Genomic DNA, 23,179 nt, shown 5'->3' with positions numbered 1-23,179 from the left:
CGAATTAAAACACCATCATTGACATAACCAAAGTTTAATTACTATGCAACTTTATAAATTTATTTTTTTAAAATTATCCGTTCGAGTCCTCTAAATTTTAAGGTCTATAAGACTAATCGAGATACATACAAACTAGTCTAAACACTAATATTAATTTAAAAAAAAGATTTAATTACCATGCAAATTAAACAACTCGTACAAATAACTATAATTATATGAAAATAGCTTTATAGTTTAGGAACGCTGGCAAGGTAAAATTTGAATCTTGATCCCTAAAACATATTTATTTATTTATTTATTCAAATATACTACTGCTCGGACAGCTGATCGCATCCTCTTCAACATGCATGAGAACTGAACCAACCATCAGTTTGGTATGAGCTTGAAAGGAGGCCTAACAAGAACTGATGCTGGATTATAGTTTCCATAGTCTTTGGTGTTAACTCTTAGAAGATCCTTTCATGGATGGTTGCGCCTTCATTGTAGTGTGATGGATTGCTTGGTATGTATCTCCTACCAGTACAGTAAGAATTATGAGATGAATAATCAGACAGAACTCGAAGCAATTAAGGAGAGAGATATATGAAAATTGTAATTTAACTAATTACTGTGAATCTGATTCTATGATCTGGACGTGTGAGCTACACTTCTCTATCTGTGGTTCAAGGATTACGCTCTCGTACTTGTTATAAATCTTGAACCATCAGCAGCAACGATAACGAAGATCGATGCCCACCATGAGTATAACATAAGAAAATTATCAAACCCCATGAGTGGCACTTCTTGCTCAGCCAACTTGTTCACGAACTTGGACAGTCGACCTGCAATCTTTTGAAGGTCTTTTGGGTTTAGTGAGTGATGGTGTTTTTAGTACGTAAATTGTAAACTTTATATTATCCTTTCTTTTTATGTCTGCTTTTTTTATTATTATTCAAAATAAATACTAGTAAAATATCTTTAGTTTACTTGATGAGCACCATGACATTCCGTCTCTACTTCCACCAAAAGGAATACAGCAAGCAATCCTTCTACATTGCTAATATTGACCACTTGTGACATGGCGGGACACTAGCCGCGCTACACTAGAGAGTGATGATACACATTAGCAACTGCCTCAAGATCAAGGATTCCCTTGCTTAGATAAAAATGCAAATAAATTTGATATTTTGAGGAATTACAGGTAGATGGAACAGGAAATGCGCATTAAATTAGAAATATTTGAATCGTACATGATAATGCAAAGGCTCATTCAGATTCTACAATGACTAACATGAATCAAGACCATCCTATATAACAAAATGCTGCAGGTAGTGAACTCGGTGTTTGAAGCACAGCAGACAGGTATGACAGCAGATACAAAACCAAACACAGCATACTACACGTTTATTTATAGAGACAACAAAATGGGAACCGCTAAGTATCAATCAATATAACTATGATGATGAACCGGCGTTCACTGCCTGGTCTTTTTCATGGCGCAAACTGTTTTCCCGACTGTATGCAGCTTTGGCACCCTGAGAAGAAGATTGAATTGATGAGACAACGAAATATCATACGTTACATGGATACAGAAGAAGGTAAGCAGTACTCACTTGGAAGATTGTTCCAAGTTTTTTCAATCCTTTAGCTCGTGACTTCAGAACATCACGGGACACGCTAGGGTCTGCAAGTACCTGAAACAGAAAACATAATTAACAAATCATTCTTCTTTTCACTACGTTCATCATCATTTTTTTCTTGCAATTCCTTAGTAGAGACCAATTCATATAACATGTCTGCTGAGTTTTAACACAGTTTTAATTCATTCAGTAACCCCCCAACCTCGACCTAACATTCAGAACAGGCACTCGTACAATAATGCATCTCGATAACTAAATCAAATTTTAGATAGCATAAAAGGAAATATTGCAAGACAAAATGCTTCACACAAACTGAATCCGGGGTGCATGCTTGTGCCAAGCTTCAACATATAGCAAGACAAGGGCATGTGGTATGGTCAGCAAGTAGGCCGGAAGAGGAGGATGAAAGCACATTAGGCATTTTTCCAAAGAACTCAATTGTCACCTCATAATTTACAGGAATGTCAGCCTAGAAACTTGTGAAAGAAATCACCAGGAAGTCATCAAGTAAAATTGGAATGTTGGCATCTATCAAAAACCCGGGCTGTTGTTTTAGAAGGTAAACAGCTACTTCAGTTTGCTAATTACAGATGAAGCTGAATTCTAGTTCCTCCTCATCTATTTGAACTACCAATAAGATGTGAAATGTTTTAAATCAGCAATTATCTACTTGATTGTCTTTGAGTCATAAAAGACTTGAAACTGAGATTTAATGTCATGAGAATGTCCACTATCTAAGGGATAAACCCATTTGGCCGCTACTCTTTCATAACATCAGAACTCGCAGGCTTGCAGAATGAAGTTAGCTGTCATGAGAATAAAAAAGGAAAAGAGAACGACTTACTTCCAGGCAAACACGTGATAAGGTACGTTCAATATCAACCACGTTGATCTGCCAAAGTGATTGAAGCATAGCATCCTTCTTGTCTTCAAGGATTTTCTGCATGCTCTCTTCTCGGTTTTCTACTCCATCCAACTTCTTCAACTCCTCCTGTATTTGAATTAAGGAAACAGCACCTGCAAATTCAAGAGAAAATAATATTGTTAGGTTTTGTTTAAATTATAAACTAAAATGAATGACCTTGAAGCCTGTTTCAAGATATTGAAGCTTTAGTTTCAGAAAACTGCACCTGAAGCTGCCATTACTTGTGATTTTATCAGGTGTCCTTTATCTCGTACCCATTCTGCGAAAAATGGTACCTTCATATACCGTTTGTCCTTTCCAAGCTCCTTAGAAGCTTTCCTCGTGTAGATATAGCCAATGGTGTGCAGCATAGCCTCGCCAAATGCTGATGATTATAGTGGTTATGAGTTGAGTTAGAAATTCAGATAAATTTTCTTTTAAAAACAAGAAGTTAATAAAACTACACGAACAGCATTTGCATGTGCACAGTTACCCAAATCATAGTCTTTTCATGTTGCTATGTAGCTAAAACTTTTAAGAGTAATATTTGAAAAATAACTCCAGCATGGACAATTTTAGCATCACATAGGCATTGCCATGGAGTCCTGAGTTATGTAAAAAGGTTATAGACAAGCTTCAGAAAAGGAAAAAGAAATGAAGTTATAGTGCATGACACAGTGGCTGAGAGCAGAACCTACTTCTACACCAAAACAGTTATTCTCCAGAATCCTTTCGTTGCACTTGTATGGTCAAGAAGAAATCACCAGAAACAACCACCAAAATTAGAGGACATAAGAATTCCTTCTTGCAGCAGGTTTTCCATAGTCAATAGTTTTCAGAGTTGATTACTTTATTAAGTGATATAAAATGTTAATTGAGGAACAGAATATACCAGCTGCAGAGAGGCGACGTGCTTCTGACTTTGCCCAATTTGTAAACTCATTTTCCTGGCCCTCAACAAATTTTTCAAGGCAATTTTTGAGAATGGTTATAAGCTTTTCTTCTCTCTCTCTCTGCAGCACCTGTGGATTAAAAAATAGCCAGGGGATTTATTCAAGTGCACCAAACAATGACATAGAAAAACATCAGTAAATAAAATACCTTCATCTTCATTTCCATATCCTGCATGCCTCCTTCATTTTCAAGAGATGCTATTGTCGCCAATGCAAGTTGGCCAACGTAATCTTCAAATAATTCACTCCCAAACATCATTCCAAAGACAGCTGAAGGATCCACCATGGATTCCCTGGCAAAGAGAGTATCTTTCATGAATTCTTCTGGATTAAAAAATATGTGGGAAATGAAACAAAGATTAAAAGAGGAACCCAACAATGATTAACAGAGGAACCCATCACAAGACAATATTACAGTGAGACGAAGGGCAAATCATTCCCTGGTAAAGTTAGTGATCTGCAAATTGGTTAGAGCCCTGAAATTGGACAAGTCAGTGGCCAAGTATATTGAATGGATTAATGTGGTCTTCTTTTCGGCGTGCAAGTCTCAAATCTGGCTTTGTCCAACAGTGTTTCTTCCTCACGAGAAAAAAGATTGTCACTTTCTTCATCAACCACTTCCTCATGGATTTAGGCTCCATCTCCCTTCTTTCAGTTGTTAACAAATATAATTCCAGCAGGATGAATTAACAAAAAAGTAGGCATATTTGAAGCTGTTTTGTGATGAAACGACATCCTGACTTCCATTTTCCCACAACTAAAGGCTTTTACATGATTATACATTCAATCTTGTAGCATCAATTTCCCAATACGGACTAAGGGAATCATCATCTTAGGAAAAGAGAAAAGTTTTTTTATACTATAAGAGTGTGTTTTCTCTAAGTTAAATTCCAGTGAGTACCCAAAGGAGTTTAAGCTGAAGCATAATAGAAAGCAATTTATAGTTGTTTAAACTTACTGTGTTATTGATTCCTTTCCATACATGTCATATTTTTCACGCTTCTGGGGATCACTTAAGATCTGGTATGCTTCACTGAGCATCTACAAAAATATAACAAATAAATAAGCTCAACAACAGATGCAAGTTGACAAATAAATGTGTTCTTCCATTATGTATATGCTCTGGCTTTTCGTAAACCATCAAGAAATGAAAGGGAAAGGCAATACATTCCAATTTCCAAGGAAAGGGCACCCTATGTCCGAATAAAAGAGAAATTTTCTAGCAAAAGACAATCAATAGAGCATATTAAAACATAGATTTTCCTCATTTATGCAGTGCAGTGCAGTTGAATATACAACTTAACTCAACAACAGGATTAGTTGTTCAAAATGACAAAATAACACGCAACTGAAAGCACTAAAAAACGGAATAGTAACTGTGCATAATAGCCAAGGTATAATCTTCAATGACAATCATATTATGAGCTAACCTGAAAATTTTCTGCAGCTTTTGGATCTCCAGGATTTTTATCTGGATGAACTATCCTTGCCTGTTCAAAGCACCAGAAACTACACTCAATAACGATCCCACAAGTAGGGAAAACATTAGCAGAAAAAATCAGTGCTTCCACATGTTCGTGATAAAAACAAAAGATTGCATCTGCAATTTAAGAGCCTTATTTCAAAATTCACAACCCTTCAATAGAACCACTTCAGTGCACTACTAAATTCTTTTCCCATGGGATTGAAGCTATAAACCTTGTGGCTAGCCCACAGCTTTTAGAATAACTTCCATTGAATGCTCACCTTGAGATAGTAAGCCTTCTTGATCTCTGCCGGTGTCGCCTCGACCTTAACCCCCAAAAGGTCATAAAAGGCTGTATCTTTGACCATTGGTTTTGCTTTTAATCTTGCTTTAGGAGAACCATATGATAGGATCAGAGAAACGAAAACTGAGAATCAGCCTCATTAACAAACAAATAAAGTAAATTCAATTCAGTAAGTTAAGCACACGGAACAACAATAATGGCAGACGAACTGTATTCACTTATAAACATCAAAATAATCCATCCTTCCAAGAAAAACAAGATGGATTACTTCCAAATAATAGAATGGGATAAAAAAATAACAAGATAGAGCTTTTGATGAAAACAATGAAGTTTTTACCATTTTGCCGAGCCTAGATCTTAGCTAATACTTCCAAAAACAGGCATGTATTTATCACAAACTAAAAAAAAAAAAAAACTATAATAAAGAAACAAGATCAAGATTCTAGAACTCACGAAGAGATATTTGAGATGGGATTGCAAAGACAGGGAGACTTGCTAGTTTCTTGCAGAGAAGAAGCACTGAAGATCAAAGGAAGCGAGAAAGATTCTAACAGAATGGAGATTTTATCGTGTCGGTCAGCTACGGATAAGGCTTTTAAACTTTCGAGAACGTTTTTAAATGGTCAATAAATAGAAATTAAACTGTAACTACGTTAAGGAATAGAAGAGATGGTATCGTTTTCTAGAACTGAAGAAGCTTCGAGGTAAGAGAGGGAAGACGTGTCGATCATTAACGAACGGTTGGCACTCTTGACAGGTAGCAGAAGCTACTTCTGATATGATTTCTTTGTTGCAAGCTCAAAACATTTCGGCTATATTTTATTTTTTGTTTTTAAGGTCCAAAATCTTGGGATGGACTTTCGAGAATACTTAGATTCAATTAACCTGTAAGAATTAGGAATTAGAAGACGAATATATTTTTTAAAAGAAATTTAATAACATGTTAATTTTTAATTAATTTAATAATAATAATAACATTTAAGGTAATAACAACAAATTAAAAAAATTATTTTCTAAACAAAACTACGCTAACACGTTAAACTCTTGACTTGAACATGAAATATATTAATATTATATATTTATTATGCATTCTAAATTATAAAATCGAGATTTTAATAAACAAATAATTATTAAAAAATAAAAACAAAAACTAGAAAAATTAAAAAAAAGATGTAAATCAAGATATTAATATCACAGAAATGGAATTGTTTAACTTGTTGTATTTAATGAATTTGTTTTTTAAAATCAATTTGTAACATTAATTAGCACACGCGTAAATTTATTGAATAAAATGAAAAGAAAAAAAATAATATGTAAAGGCTGCACATATTAAAAATATTATGAAAAAATCAAAAAAAAAATCAATGTATATAATAAAATATATAAAAAATCAAAATGAATCATGCTAACACCCTCAAAAATTAAATACATAATATAATTAAAAAAATTATCATTTAAAAAATGCTAAATAAGCCAAAACATAAAATTAGTATTAATTAAAATATAAATTTAAAAATTATGTTAAAAAAAACATATAAAAAAGGTATTAACTAAAAAATCAAAAGAAAAAAAAAATAAGTACAAGAGGTCATAGGCGTTGATGGGCTTCATGAAGTCTAGGGCAAGTGTTGGCCCAACAAGAAATGGCTTGGGGGAGGGCCTGCAAATGAGACCCAAACATAGGCCTTTTATTCATTTATAAGGTTAATTGAGGCAACTTACATGTTATTCACTGACCTAATTTATTTTGAAAACTAAATAGATGACGTGTTGTCTGGGTCTCCCAAATCTGGCTATTGTAATGGCTGGAAAAATGATTCATTATTTTTTTTCATCCAAAAGATCATTTTCAATCCATTTTTACACAAAAACACATAAAAACATCATATAAACCTTATTAAATCCAATTTATGACCTCAAAAAATGCGAAAAACAAACACCTCAAAACCCAAAATAAAAAATTCTTCTCAAGCTTGATATCTATCTTTTTAGGTATTTTCAAAGTAAGAAAAACACATAGCTCATCCTTTAATCGTATATGAAACAATTTGACACAAAAAAATCGATCATTTTAGTAGTTAAGAATCGTCACCAACAACAACTTTCTTCTCTATGTTGGAATCTAGTGAGTCCTTCTCTCTCCTCCCCAAAAAAAAACAAGAAAAATAAAATTTTGTATCAAAATTGAAATTTTTAGAAAATTAAAGGGGTTCATTACCTAAAAGTAAAAAAAAAAATAAGGAGATGGAAATAAACTTTCAAGATAAATTTCATAGCCGCCACCTATTTCGCTCGTCTTTCACTTTAGTTTACTGTTTTTCAATTCAAACCTTCCCTTAAAAAAAATGCAATTGGAGTGATAATTTGAGCTAAAAAAATTGCTTAATCAGTGCAAAACAAAAGTTCAAGGACCAAATTATTTTTTTAAAAATAGTATTTCAATCCATATAGTGATATTGTGAGATGGTAAGCAATTAATCATGCTACAATAATAAAAAAAAAAAGCTCTTTCAGTACATGCTTAGTTATATTTTTTTTTTTCTACATTTCATTTTTTAAAAACTAATTCTACTAATTTTTATTTTGATACATAAACTTACAAGCTAATGAAAAAAGCAAAAGGAAAAAAAAGAGAAAGCTTCAAGTACTTACTTGTTTGTTAAAAAAATATTTTTTTAAATGGCTTTTGATGAAAAGTGGATTTTTTTATAAATAAATTTTTTTTTTTATGATTGATAATATTATAAAAAATGAAACTTGAAAATTACTTTTTAGTGTATAGCTATGTCCATGAAAAATAAAATTTTAATTTTTTTTCTAGTATATTAAAATAACAAGGTTAGAAAAAGGTTTAAAAGTGTATGAAATTGAAAAAACATTCCAATTTTATAAATGCTTTTAAAAAAAAAAAATATCAATAAAAAAATATAGACCAAATGTGACAAAGTAAAAGTTTAAAGGAGAATGAAATTGAAAAAAAAAATATATCAAATTAATAAATTATTTCAAATAAAAAAATAACAATCAAAATAAAAAGGACCAAATAATAGATAAATAAAATAATTTTAATTTTAAAAAAATATAAGAGAAAAATAAATAACGATAAAAACAATAAGGAAAATTGATATAAAAATTAAATTAAATCAAAATTTAAGAGATGAAATTGAAAAATAAATAAATAAAATTGAAAATTAAATATCTAACAATTAAAATATCATTGATTAAAATTGATATAAATAACAAATAATATAATATTTTATTATATTTTTTTTTTTCAATTTGTGAAAAATATGTCCTATTAAAAAATAAAAGTAAAATACTTTTCCAGAAGTCAAGCTAGATTTGTTTTTATAGAAAAATAACTTTTTTATTCATCAACTTTTTAATAACAAATAAATATAGAAAAGTTTAAAAAAATATTTTTCAAAAAAACCATTTTCCATTAAATAAACCGGTCCTTAGTAATGTTTATCTCAATTTTAGACGCTAATTGGATTATGATATACTTGCATGATACCATGTGATATACAATTACATTTAATTAAAATTAGGAGAGGTTAAAAAAAAATATCAGGGGTTGAATTCAGATGTTTAAAAAAGTAAAAAAAGAAAAAAAATGAAATAAAATTTGATAAAATCTCAGATAGTAGCCTTTGATTATCAAAATTTTCTAAATTATTAATCTTCTTTCGGTATAGTAGCCTTTGATCATCAAAATTTTCTAAATGGGCCTTTTCCCTTTCTTTAGAATAAAATCTCAGATGGGCCTCCTGATGAATACCAATATTCTTTAATTCAACTTGGGCCTCACAGTCCACCAATTTCCTTTCCTGTATGTCTCGATATGTATATATTATATTTAAAAAATCCAAATGTTTTATAAACATATCAATATAATATAAATATATATTTCAGGTTCAAGTGAGTTTTGAATCGATTTTAAAAATATTTATATTTTATTTATTATCTCTAGAATAAAATAATTATTCAAAAAGATTCACATCAGATCAAGTTTGAATTATATAACTAGGTGGGACATGAAGGGTGATATTTCTACTACTAATAAGCAATAGGCCCAAACCTGTTTTAAAGAAGAAAAAAAGAAGGCATTGGGCTTAAGCATGATAGCCTTGACAGCAAGGTTTGTAAGATAGTTTCTGATTGGGCCTATTGTTTTTTAGCTAGAATAAGATGGGCCTTCCTTGCCACAAGCCAGGATTCCAGATGGGCTGTCAAGGCCTGTTCCGTACTTGTGTATACTTTCACAGCTTTCTTCTCCCCCTCCCTTCCGTCCGTGCTTGACTTGACTTTACTAAAGGAAGCTAAGGCTCCGTTTGTTTGCAGGAAAGTGAATTCCTTTTGGAAAATGAATTCCGGGGAAAGTGAATTCTTGGAAAGTGAATTCCGAGAAAGTATTTTCCGATGTTTGGTAGTGTTATGGAAAACACTTTCCAGTGTTTGGTTGTATTATGGAAAATGAACTGGAAAATAATTTATTAATAAATTATTTTTTAAAAAAATTTATATAATATATATAAAATATTTAATCACTTACAATAAAAAAAAAATGAAATCTAAAATGTATAATGATGAATTTTTTTTTATTATATCCTATATTCATACATAGCTTATTTTATAAAATATAACTATATATATCATGAAACCATTTATAATTCCATTACATACGAAATAAGGTTGTAAAATATTTTTTACTATTCCATGAAACCATTTATAATTTCATTACATATGAATACATCCGACAAAAACTATAACTTTAATAATATTTTTAGCATGTAATAAAATTGAATAAAACATTAAGGTATAAAATTTAATCTAAACTATTTTTTTTTAAATGTTAAAAAAAAAAAAAAAAAAGAGTTCCGCAAGCAAGTGAACAGTGCAAGAGAACTGCACTGTTCACTATTTTTTAGTAAACAATATACGTAATTGCACTGTTCATGTTAATTGCACTGTTCATTGAACAGTGCAATTAACATGAACAGTTACAAAAGCACGAGAACGCAGGCTCAGGAAAGTGTTTTCCAAGAATAAAACCGGAAAACACTTTCCTGAGATTAATGTTAACATTTCCTTTGACCAGAATTTCCTTTCCTTTGACTCACTTTCCATGTATTTGCCAAACATGAGAAAGTGAGGAAAATGGTTTCCAGGAAAGTGAATTCCTGGAAACAAACATGGCCTTAAAGCTCAACACTTTTTCCAAAGTTGAAGGCCTTACTTCGTGGAAGAGATAAAAAACAAAAGAGAAAAAGTTGAAAATATCGCCCGAAAAAAAGATAGAAGGTTAAAAGGGCATGTTTTTTTTTTTTTTTTTAATGTGCTAATCTGATATTTTACCTTTTTATTTTTTATTTTTTTAAGGATAAAACTAGTATTGTTTGGATTGGTCATTGATACTCTAACAAGTGAGTTTTTTGAGGATGAAACGAATATCCTTATTTTTATAATAATACCTTAACACACCGACACTTCATTAATGTTGAAAGGACAGTTTGTAACCAAAGAAACTCCTTAAGAATATAGATATAGCACGTGACCTCCTTAAGGTTAAAAAATATAATAAAAGACCATCTTACCCCTCACCATCAAGCCTAAATGTTATTTCTTGAAGGGGCAAAAAAAAAAACACATAATGTTTGAAAATGTATTAGCAGTTATTTTTTTAAAAAATATTTTTTATTTGAAATTATAGAAAAATATTATTAATTTATTTTTAAAAAATTATTTTTAATATTATCATATCAAAACAATTCAAAAAAAAACATAAAGAAAAGTAAATTTTAAACAAAAAAAAATAAATAAAAACTTGCTTTAAAACTAGTGGAAAATATTGGTCGGCAATACTGCTTTTACAAGTTTGGAAAGATTAAAAAGAATATTACAAGATCCTTCCAAGTTGTTTCGTCCTCGAACCTCTTCTTTATATATAGTAAAAAAATAAAAAAAATTGAAATTAATATAATGGATCAGTATTGTATATAGTCAAAAAGAATAAGAATTCCCTGATTAAAAAGCATATTTAAGCCAAAGAATATGGTGGGGGCATCGAAAAAGCCATGCTACAAAATTTCTTTTTCTCAAAGTTTTGGTAGGGAAACAACATTTCTGGTGTATAAATCTTGCTGCTTGATCTGGGGGGGGTTAACATTAGCTAGCTCTACTGCATGCCTACGTGTATTCAAATCATTGGGCGGGACTGTTGATGTCAGCAGAGCTAGGGTTCATCGATCTCCATTCTCTTTTACCCCTCAAACAAGCATGGCGTCTCCCTCACTCTCAATCAGTGATGATGCTTAATTACTTAGTTAAACGTCATTAGGACCCAGCTTCTGTCTGTGTTCAACTAACAAGACTAATTAAAGCCTCCCTCTGCTCTCTTTTCACTAATTTAATCATTCTTTGAGAGTTGGATATTCGCTCCAATATGCCAGACACCATCGATCACTAATTACTTAACTTAATCAAATAAATCCCATCTAGAAGCATATAATCTTCCCTCCTGGCCACGCCAAGATACACGCCAGATGCCTTTTCTTCAGCTCACGTGAGCCATGGAATAGCATGGCCGGCCACACGCCACGCCACGCCACGCCATCGCCATAGCCATCTCCTGGCTGACGCTAACGCTCGTAAGATTCCTTTTATTTTCCCAGCAGGCAACCAAATCCAAAGAGGAAAAGACACGAGAGAAGATTTCATCATCCATGCTCCCTCTTTTTCCTAGCTGCTATAATTTCTTTGGCTGATCATCACGACTTTCTTTCTTTTCCCTCTGCTTGTCCAGCCAGAAGTTAGCATCCATATAAGACAGCAATTTGCAATAATTTAGTGATTAAGTATGGTAAATGTCTAATCTAATCTTTAATTTTAATAGAAAATAATATAAATTATATTTTAAAAACTCATCTAATAGATTAAGTTATTGGATTGAGATAGTTTCTTGATATAATATCAGAGTTTTAATGACCAAGCAATTACGAGTTTGAATCTTACTATACATATTAATTATTTGATAAAAATTAAGTATAAGGTAAATTGGGTTTGTGTAAATTTTAAGTTTAAAAAGACTTTCACTTGAGAGGGTATATTAGAGAATAATATAAATCATATTCTAAGATCTTATTTAATAGTTTAAGCTATTGAATTAAGATAGTTTTTTAATAAATTTAAATAAGAAATCATAACATATGATTCTTCTGCTTTGTACTCGAAGCCCTGCCCCAGTTTTCTGTTTGTAGGAGGAGAACATAATGGGTATTAAAGTCAATCCAAACCTGTATTTGTAGCTTCCTTGGAATTAACTACATCATTAAATATACAGTTCAGTGGTCTCATCAAGCTGCTTTGCATACTTTAAAAGGAAAAAATACATGTTGCTTTCTTGGCTTCAAAAAAATATATGGACATAAAAATAATGCATGTTAAACGTCAGGGGAGAACGATTGAAGAAAAGGCATGGACACTTCTTTGCACCCAAAGGCATGTGAAAGCAATATATATAAAAACACTTTTGAAATCTGTCCAAAAGTAAATGAAAATATAATACTAAGTACAGACATTAAATATGTATTTGTTCATGCCGTGGATCACATGTTTAACTTAAGAACAAACAAATTTTAAATCTAAATTAGTAATAAGTAAGTTTGTTTATTTGTAAATGTAAATAAACATAAATGAATTTTACATGAGAGAATGGTGTGACTGATTGCTGGCTAGTTCGCACGATGCATAGCGACCATTAGGGTAATTTTTAAAAATTACAACCCATGAAATCTTATATTTAAGTTTAAATAAAAAATTTAATTTTGAAGAATAGAATTAGAGAAAAAATAACAATAAAATAAATGAGAAGCAAGCATAAAAAAAAATGAGAATGAAATCGCAAGAAATAAATAAAATTCATAAACCATACCAATAAAAAAATCAACATAATAAAAATTAAATTTGAGAGATGAGAAATTGAAGGAAGATAAAATTAAATTTTTTTTTCTAATTTAAAGTGATTTTATCAAATAAAACAATTGCAATTCAAAGAATATGAAAAAAAACCTTCAAGGGAAAAAAAGATTGAAGAGTTGTTGAGATTTTATTCATGGGCAGTATGCAAATTGAGATAGAGTAAAGAGAAATGAAAGAGGGAAATAAAATTAAACTGACGGCAAACCAAATATAATCACTATATATACATTATCTATGTAAAAAGAAAATATCGTGATACATCAAATGACACGGTAGGATATCTTTCTCCACCACCAGAGTCAATCATGCATGTCTCTTGAAGATGGCAGGGTGGCTAACGCGTGCATGCAACTTTTTATTTTTATTTTTATGTATCAAAAATAACATTATCCGGTGACCAAATAATTAGTGCTATGAAATGATGATTTAGCTCTTCAAATAGGATTAGAGAATTTTTATTTTAATAGTAATAGAGTCATTACAACGTTCTTAAAAAATTGAAAAACAAAGAATTCTCCTGTCATAGTTAAGTGCTATTTTGCTTTTAAATGTATTAATGTAAATCTACTGTGCAAAAAATCTAGAAAAGGTTTGAGGTACCCCTCGAAAATTCAAAAATAACAAATAAATCCTATAAAAATACAAATATACCCCTAGTTGCTAGTTCAATGAGTTTTTTAAAGAGTAAAAAACATAAATTCACTATTATAGTAGTTTACGTGCCAATTACTCTGGCCATGGGGTTTAGATTATGTTAAAGAGTGTTTATTCGGGTGGTTATAGTTGTTTTTTAAATTGTTTTTATTTAAAAATATATTAAAATAATTTAAATTTTTTATAAATATATTAATTTTATATAAAAAGAATAAAAAAATTTTTTAAAAAATTGAGGAAACGGTGCCTAAAATAGTGCAAAAGTTTGGATTAGGCTATCTGTATTGACTTTAATTTAAGACTAACCATGTTTAAAAATTAATTTGAAATAGGGCAATTGAGCAACCCCTGGAAATGACCCATTCGATCAGTGCACGGGTAATATGGCGAGACACGCTGCTGGGTCCTAGTGGACAACAATAATTAAATTTCTCCTTTTTTTTTTTTTCCTTTTAAATTCAAAATTTGACCTCATCTTTTTACTGAAATATTGGCGACCCTATGCATTGAAAACTCCGTTAAATGTTTAGTTACATATAAAGATTAATTTGATTTTAGTTACTTCTCTAAGTTCTAATCTGTTTATATATTTATGAAAAAGAGGGAAAAAGCATAAATTAAAAAATTTCTCTAAAAGTTGATTCATGTAAGCGTTTTTATATAGCATTTCGCATGGATCCCAGTTCTTAAGTTAAGATATTTCAAAAAGTTAAGTATAAGCAAATCTTTAAATAATAATAGTAGTAATAATTCATAAAAAAAAGTTTTAGGAACTAGATATTGATCTTTTTTATTAAATATATTTAATTGACTCTAACACACACACATATATAGTTTTAGGAACTAGCTAGATATTGATCTTTTTTATTAGTAAATAAATATATTTAATAGAGAGATATTTGATACCGAGCATCTCAATCATCAACCATAATATTTTTCTATTCAAGAGTTCAGGTTCAACTCTTCTCAAGTGTTCTTGCGGAAAATTGCTTAGCAAAAACCTATGCACCCCGGGATTTATTGCTAATAATAGTATAAAAAAAACATCGACCAACCCTCTCAAATTTAATTCAAGAATCGACTGGGGCCTTGGTATTTGGAGTTATAATATGTGTATTTTTTTTTCTCGACTGCTTTAAAAATTCTACCACTCGAAAGTTCAGTAGCTCAAGAATCTAACACCGCTAATCTCTAAATTAGCAGACAGATGCTTGGAAGAACTAGCGACGATGTTGACTATTTTTCTCCAGCATTCAATCTCCAAATACCACTTTAATTCACACATGTCATCAAGCAATTAAAAAGACAATAAGACGATTTTGATTGACGTGCTTTGGTGCTTGCTTTGCCATTTATCCATTTCCTCGATGCTCTCTCTCTCTCTCTTTTATTAGAATTTATTTTTTATTAACATATTAATATCTGAAATCAATTTATTTATATTTTAATTAATTTCATAAATTTTAAAATTAATAATTATATAAATTTTAAATAAAATTTATAAAATTTAAATTAATAATTTTTAAAAATATAAATTTAAAATTTAAGTTAAATTATAATTTTTATAATGGGACATAAGAAGGTCATTAGGAAAAGAAAATAAAAGAAAGTTGCTCTACTGCTTACGGAACCATGATTGAGACAATGGATTACGACTAAGGCATGACAACATATGTCCCCTTGCAATGTTTTTGTATTTAGTGTGATAGAAACCTATAAAAATAAATCCCTCACAGCCTCCCCCAACAAAACCAAGTTGGAGCCCATTCGTCCTGTTCCCTATTGGCTTTTTACTCAACAAAAAAAAAAAAAAAACACTTTCGAGTGGAGAGAACCATGAATAGTTATGCTTTTTCCATAACCATGGCTACTGATAGTATTGTTTCCTGCACGTGGGATCTGTTCCACTAGTCACACGAGCATTTGGAAACATGAGGTAGCTTTTTTTTTTTTATTTTTTTATTAAAAATTAATTTTTTATATATTTTAGATCCGTCTTAATATATTTATTTTAAAAAAATAAAAAATATATTATTTTGATATATTTTAAAATAAAAAATATTTTAAAAAATAATCATAACCACATTACCAAATTTCTAAAATTGAGTGCGGTTTGTAATCGTTTTTGATGTGCTGATAATTTTTTAAAAAATAACGAACTATTTGATAAACAATCATATTCATACAAGAGCACCTTCCACCTAACTATTTGTGAAACCATGCTGTGTCTTTTGAGCTTTGAGTCCCATTACTGCTGTTCCGTGTCTTCAACCATGTTCCAATTGTTCAGTCAAGTTTAATTTGAGTTCCATTGCTCCTTCATATGGAGTGAACCATGTTTATTGATTTGCTTCAGTCAAGAAGTTTATTTTCGTGAATTGGGATCATTCCTAGCAATTTCTTTATTACTACAGACACATGAGATTTTAGGGGTTAATCTGCTTGGAAGCAGTAATTTGATTACTTTTAACGTGTGAAAACATGATCCGAAAGCATTACTCTGATGTAATAAAACTGCTTGGAAGCAGCTTTAATGGACTCCGTTTGTTGTTGTCATTATTTATTTCGATTTATTTACGAGCATTTTTAAGATCCAAAAACAAATATTCTCCTGGTGTTCTTGATATTTAACGGCAACTCTGAGTCCGACACTGAAAAAGATGCTGGGGGGCCGCTGTCCAATCCTCTGGGTTCTTGTCATTCAATAAATCTGCAAACGAGAGGTGCTAAATAATGCAAGATCGGATCGGATACTTATTCTCGTTGAAGGTCCTCTTCTCTTACTTCATGCGAGACAATAATATTGGCAAAAGATGCATTGCAGCAAGTGGTGGTTCTCTGAAACATCTCCGAGTGGATCAAAAAATCATTTTATAGCTCGGAAATTCACCGGCCACCGCATATATATAACCAGCAGCCACTACTTCAGAGCTCCCTAGACCATTAGTCAAAATGCACAGCTCAAGCTTCAAATAAGGAAAAAGAGAGGAACAATATACACTCGAAGGAAGGAGGAAGACTGCTGCTTTGTTTTTATACACTTTATAAACAAGTATTGTGTTTGCACTCAATTATTTCAATTTGTCAGACGTCAGAAAAGCCCCATACATGGCTTTACAGAAATTTTGATGCGAGAAACACAGAGCTGATTTCACTGTGAAGGCCATCCACACAACTTGGAACAAGAAGAAGAAGAAGAAGAAGAACTCGTTAAAAATAATACCATTACATTTACTATAATAGCGACATCAAACTGTAAAACTCGCAAGCCCATTTACAGACCAAGAACCAAACTAGCCACAAACCCTTTTGTTCTTTCTTACATGTCCATCTACTCCCCACCCCATGACTTCTACATATGTTGCCTTATTTCAAACTACTTAAATTATAATCAGCTCTTGAGTGATAATTTCTTAAGCTTGATTATTACTAAACAGATCTCTCTATCTCTCTTCTGCTCTAAGTTCAAGCCTACAGTGGAGAACAGATCAGCAATGAAAAATCTCTGCAGATGCCATTATAGGCTGATTCAGGTAGGCCATGTTCCATGGGTTCAAGAAGCTGTCAGCTGCTGGTTCATTGAAGGTGCTTGAATCTCCCAAAACACCATTGTTTGAACTCAAGAAACCGATGATCTCATTCAAAGACTCCAATCTATTGCTGAGCTCGCTTATTTGAACTCTTAGGATTGAGTTAGCAGCCTCAACACTCAAGAAACGCTGAGTTGTGATATTGATGCCTGTAACAATCTGGTGATTCTCCTTCCTCAATTGAGACACTTGAGACATTAGATCATCCAAATGCTTCTGTTTTCTCATTCTAGACCTCCTCGCCGATTCGCGATTTGATATCATTCTCTTTCTCTTCCTCTGATCTATCAATGCCTGCAAATCCTCCTCCGAACCTGAGTTTTGAATCAAAGATGATCCTGAAGATGTTCCACTAGAGGAAGCCATGAGAGACTCACAAAACAGGTTTGCAACTTTTAAACAAGAACGGCAACAAAGAGAGAGTTATGGCAGGACCCAAATAGCAACAAACTAAAAAATAATGCAGATAATAGTAGTAGTAATAGTACTAGATTATATTTATGTATAGTAGTATATTATAGTCTAAAGATCAGATTTTGAGCAAGAATCATGAAACGTAATACAACCAGTAAAGGAAAACAACTGAGAATGATTGAACTAAATGGGTCCTGCGCCTGAAGGTGGAATTTATCATGCACCCAGTAATGAAGATTTCACTGAGAATTGGAGACATGAATCTCAAACATCAAGAACAAAATATTTATCATCAAGATAAGACTTTAAAAAACCCCACTAGAAACCCAAAAGAAAAGGATTGTGACTTGATGCTTGAAGCAGCCTCAAAACGCCAGCCCAGCACAGAAGAATTGTACCAAGATGGAGAATATTAATGGGTTTTGGATTCAAGAAACTGAGATCCAAGATCAAGACTGGAGAACAGAAATGGAAGAATATGGCTACAGTTCAATGACAAAACAAGACGCTTTGAGAGCCAGAAACATGTAAGCAAAACATTCAGAAGGAAAGGTGCCAGAAAGATGCCAAAAGGGTGAAAGGAAGGAGGAAGGGGGCTTCAAACGAAAGAGAGGAACTGCATTTATAGAGCAGAAAGAGACCAGCAAGTTGATGGGAAAAACAAATAAAAAATAAATAAAAATGAAGAGAAATTAAAGAATTTGGTGGAATCTCATCAGAGAAAAAAAGTTGCTGGAAAAAAGTTGATGGGACATGTGAGGTAAGGGAGGAGAGATGGGAGGGGACCTCCAAAAGTGTCCAGATCCACAGCTGGGATCGACCAACTTTAACCTCCGTCAGCCATGGTAATTACAATCAAATCTTTCCAGTGATATACACGAGCAAGGTAAGAAACACTGAAAGTATTCCAAAGGGGAAAAAGAATAAGCAATAAACATGGATTTTCTATTAGCTAGGATGAAGTTGAGAGTCTGTCTTTGCATCTAGAGATATATTAACATTTGATTCCTGAAAAATAATTGCTGGATAAATATAAAATATATGAGTAAAATTCATCACATCATCCATAAATTAAGGCAGAAAATACAGCATTCCATGTATTTCATATGTATATCTCTATGTTTATTCTCAATGATGTGGTAGACTTAATTTAGATATATAAGAATTTCGCCATTACCATAATCGATGCAAATGTTTTCGATCAGAAAAAAATAAAAATTTCGATCTTGTAGATTATTTTATACAAAAATATAATCTCATTTTTTTAAAATCACAGAAAAATGTTAATCATAGAACCAATCTTCTTCTTCAAATTGGGCAAAGCATGTGGTTGCAGATCTGAAATTGTATTTTAGGGTGTGTTTGTTTATGTCTTGCTTTTTTTATTAAAAACATTTAATTATTATTTTTATTTTTATATCATTTTGATGTATTGATGTCAAAAATAAATTTTAAAAAATAAAAAATATATATATTATTTATATACATTTATAAATAAAAAAATACTTTAAAAAAACAATCGCTATCATATAATAAAATCCACCTTGAATCAACTTATAAACTCAATTTCAAGAAAAGTTTTCTACCTTCTATGTGCATGATATTTTTCCCCGGAACTCGTCATTTAAGAAACCTCTTTCCAATACACTGATCAAACGAACACAGCCTAACATCTTATTTTTTAAAGTTTTGATGTTGTTATTTTTTAAAATGTTTTTTTATATTAAAAATTAAAATATTTTTTTATATAAAAAATTATTTTTAAAATTAGTGCATCAAAACGATCCAAAACATACAAAAAAAATAATTTTTAGCGAAAAGTAAAAATTTAAATTTTTTAAAAATACGGGTTGGCCCGGATTTCCAAACGCTCTCTTTAATAACAAATTATTAAAATAATTTAAAAATAAAAAAAATAATAATTTAAAGAAAAAGAGAGAGAGAGAGTAAAAAAAACGTAATCCAGCTGATCAAACAAACACATCCTAACATCTCATTTTTATCAACCCACGGATTAATTTTAAGAAAAGTTTTCTTCTATTTTCAAGCATCGAACATGCTTGCACGTTTATAGCATTTTTTAATAGTTCCACGACTGAAGAGTGCAAGTTGAGTGTCCGTGCCATGCTCACCTTGCAAGTTGCAAAGTAAATCCTTTTCCTTTTAATCATCTTTTTTATCTCACATTGAGACTACCTAAGGCAAAATCAACATATTGGTTGCCTATAAACGACGTTGGGTTCCGGAAGGGTGCAGCATGGAAATTGGAGTTTTTTTTTTTTTTTTTTTAACTTACCATAGTAAAAAAGAAATTTGATAAAATAACAATGTGTAAAAAATATTAAGAAAAACACCACATGTTAGAAAGTTCTCAGATCATATGTACAATCTCAATGGATACACACAAGATTCAATAAAAAAAAAATGAGAGAGGAAGGAGAAAGAAAAGAAAAGAAAAAGTTACACACAAGATTCAACAAAGAAAAAGAAGAAAGAAAGAGAAAAGAAAAGGGCTTTGTATGCATACCAAAAACTCCAATGACAACACCATCAATAGCATTGAAAAGATATCGATGAGATGAATCTAACCACACCAAGAAAATTTGAAGTGAGCTACACGAGTAATCCAAAGACAAGTGAGCCTTGACATATTTGAACAATTTGTGTGGCTCATTTCGTTCACTGTTTGTGACTTTCTTTGACGTTATTAGATTTGTCTTGTCGAAAAAAAATTTTAATGGTATAAATGATGTGTATCATCGGAACTTTGGTTTGTCTTCGAGGTCCTTCTCTCTCTCCCTCTCTCTCTCTCTTAACAAGAGCATGTTTGGGAGTGTGGTTACTGTTGCTATTCAAAGTGCTTTTCACTCAGAAAAACATGCCAATAATATATTTTTTTATTTTTTAAAAATTATTTTTGAGATCTAGTACATCAAAATAATTTGAAAACATAAAAAATATATTAATTTAAAGTAAGAACGAAAATCAAATTTTTTGAAAAGCGCTTTTTTCAACAGCAATACCAAACGCCCTCTTAAGGAGAAAGAGAAAAAAATGATCACGAAGGCACATTGAAACTTCAATGACGACCTCACCAGTACCGTTTGAAAGATATCGACAAAATGAATGCAACAACACCAAAAAATATCATTAACGATGAATATAAAAAGTAACATGAGTCATCTGAAGGTGTCAAGGGTCACTTATCATTAGGACATTCACGTGACCCACTACAATCACCGTTAGTGATTTTTTTTATTGTCATTACGTTTGTCTCATTAACATATTTCTAATAATATTGATAATGCAATCATTAAAATTTTGATATACCTATAATATTTTTTTTTATTATTTTCTCACGCTCTCTCCCTTTTCTTCTCTTTATTGAATTTGTGTCCAATAGTTTTATAATTTAAAACAGTCGTATATGGTAATTAGAATTCTGTGTACTATAAATGTTATCTACTACACTCTAAAATATACTAATTTTTTAAATATTTTTGTATTGTATTTTTTTTTTACTATGCTAGAAACAAAAACAAAAAAACTCATAGAAATTGGTGCATAGAGCAGGAATCACGCATTCCCGATTGCTGCCTAATTAAAAAAAAAAAAAAAAACTGAACTAGATTTGAGCTTTTTGGTAGTTTATGTGTGTACAAGGTCCACTGATGATTTCCTGACACGAATCACATAGAGAAAAGCAAATCTAGGGATGGAGGGTTTTTACTACACCTTGGGTTCTGAGCCATTTGATTATTTTTAAAAATAGGAAATCCCCAGATTAGCCTTGAATCACTCTGTTATGGTAGGATTGCCTTAACTTCTCGGATCATGACTCAACCCGACTCGCCAAATACGTTCTTCAACTCATAAGAGGAAGGATGAGTTCTTACAATCCTTGACAAGACCGCTACTGTAAAATTGAGATGACAAACAGATCAACTGCGATTTATTTTTTTATTAAAATTGTGGCATTTCACTTTTTTTTTTAACAAAAAAATTCTTCTTGTGGCACTGACCAATTCATCATGGCACTGACCAACTCAATTCATCGTGGCACTAAGTTCGATCAAGTAGGTTAATATAGTTTTTAGTCAAACAAAAATCTAGTTCAAATCAAATTTCTAAATTAGTAGATGAGATATTTATTGAAACCAATAAATAAATTTAAAAAAAAAACACAAAAAAATTAATTTAAAATAAAAATAATTAATTTTTTTTGAAAATCACAATGCCACTGCAAAAACAAATATTATGCTGGTCAATGCCTGCGTCGCAACTTATCCCCAACCCAAATATTGTAATAAATAATAATATTACTAGATTGTGTTTGGTTATTCTCATGAGATAAAAATGACATGGACAGTAAATATAAAAATGTGTTTTGTTGAAAAAACATGGATATAAAAATAAATTTATCTCTATGAAAATTTTATTATGAATTTTTATATTTTTAAAACATGAAGTACATACGAGACATATCTCCTGAAATAATATTTATTGTTTTTTATTCCTAAAATATCATTATAGAAAAAAATTTAATTCAAAATTTGTCCAATTCAAACATGTAAAAATAAAAACGGGTATCATTATAGTTTTAAAACTTAACTCTGGGGGTCGATATGGAGCAAAGCTTCGGAATAACAATTTTTAATAAATATCACGCTTCTAAAGCACGACATGGTCAAACCTCAATCTTTTGCCTAAACCGGTCGATCAATTGGATCAAATTGTATTAATCAGTTCACCGTTTCACATAAAAATCATGATTTTAGAAGTTTTTTTTTCAAATATATTTTATGAGTCAAAATATATAATTTTTTTGTCCAACTTGTTGACTACAAAATAAACTTCAGTTAAAATTTTAAAAAATTATTGTTCATATAATAGTGGATAATTTAAAGCAACCATTTATTTAGTGAGGATTTGTCCCAGATAGATTATGTGGATAACTTAGCAAATATATTTATAGATCAGTGAGATATCTTTAGGCTCAAGAGGAGATGAAATCGCGTCAGACCGTGATAACAGCTCAAAAGGGTTATAAATTTTATTCCACCGTTGGATTGCGCTCCAATATTTATAGGAGTTTTCAAAGATTGTTTTCTCTAAAGTGGAGGCTGCGTTGCTATACAGATCGTTGAATTTTTAGATATAAAAAATCTCTCAAATTTTGAAAGTTTTGAGATCTTGTTATTTTCAGAGGTGGTTGATTGGTTTCATTGACCATTATAAATCAATCAACTAGTGAAGTAAAAAATAACATAATTCAATCATATTGCGCTTAGAAACA

General features: G+C 31.0%; 2 protein-coding genes across 3 annotated transcripts; both read right to left on the bottom strand.

Moving 5' to 3' along the window:
- Window positions 1–1,187: 1,187 nt before the first annotated feature.
- LOC118039730 (chaperone protein dnaJ 10) lies at window positions 1,188–6,043 on the bottom strand. Of its 2 annotated transcripts, none has more exons than XM_035046518.2 (10): window positions 5,699–6,043; window positions 5,223–5,325; window positions 4,907–4,966; window positions 4,435–4,517; window positions 3,625–3,769; window positions 3,416–3,545; window positions 2,750–2,908; window positions 2,464–2,636; window positions 1,593–1,673; window positions 1,188–1,514 (listed from the first exon to the last, which is right to left on the bottom strand). In XM_035046518.2, the coding sequence occupies exons 2-10, from the start codon at window positions 5,307–5,309 to the stop codon at window positions 1,434–1,436; spliced, it is 999 nt and encodes a 332-aa protein (XP_034902409.1). In that variant the 5' UTR covers window positions 5,310–5,325; window positions 5,699–6,043; the 3' UTR covers window positions 1,188–1,433. The 2 variants fall into 2 exon arrangements, with proteins under 2 accessions (XP_034902409.1, XP_034902408.1); XM_035046517.2 differs by having other exon boundaries at window positions 5,223–5,329; window positions 5,699–6,042.
- An 11,043-nt stretch (window positions 6,044–17,086) lies between these two features.
- LOC118039733 (bZIP transcription factor 44) lies at window positions 17,087–18,523 on the bottom strand. The gene has a single exon (XM_035046519.2). It carries the CDS (start codon window positions 17,833–17,835, stop codon window positions 17,368–17,370), a length of 468 nt encoding a protein of 155 aa, XP_034902410.1. The 5' UTR covers window positions 17,836–18,523; the 3' UTR covers window positions 17,087–17,367.
- Between the last annotated feature and the right edge of the window lie 4,656 nt (window positions 18,524–23,179).

Source organism: Populus alba, chromosome 4, assembly GCF_005239225.2.
Source record: "Populus alba chromosome 4, ASM523922v2, whole genome shotgun sequence".
Lineage (NCBI taxonomy): Eukaryota > Viridiplantae > Streptophyta > Magnoliopsida > Malpighiales > Salicaceae > Populus > Populus alba.
The sequence above is the reverse complement of the archived record's forward strand: the minus strand, read 5'-3'. Positions and strand labels throughout refer to the sequence as shown.

What these genes read in the sequence shown, in the direction of transcription:
- LOC118039730 (XM_035046518.2), bottom strand. Translation starts at nt 5,309, where the DNA reads ATGGTCAAAGATACAGCCTTTTATGACCTTTTGGGGGTTAAGGTCGAG. An exon ending in GGAAAGGAATCAATAACACA is followed by an intron (nt 3,770 to 4,434) that starts GTAAGTTTAAAC and finishes TCTCTTTGCCAG; the next exon opens with GGAATCCATGGTGGATCCTT. An exon ending in ACGTCGCCTCTCTGCAGCTG is followed by an intron (nt 2,909 to 3,415) that starts GTATATTCTGTT and finishes TATAATCATCAG; the next exon opens with CATTTGGCGAGGCTATGCTG.
- LOC118039733 (XM_035046519.2), bottom strand. Translation starts at nt 17,835, where the DNA reads ATGGCTTCCTCTAGTGGAACATCTTCAGGATCATCTTTGATTCAAAAC.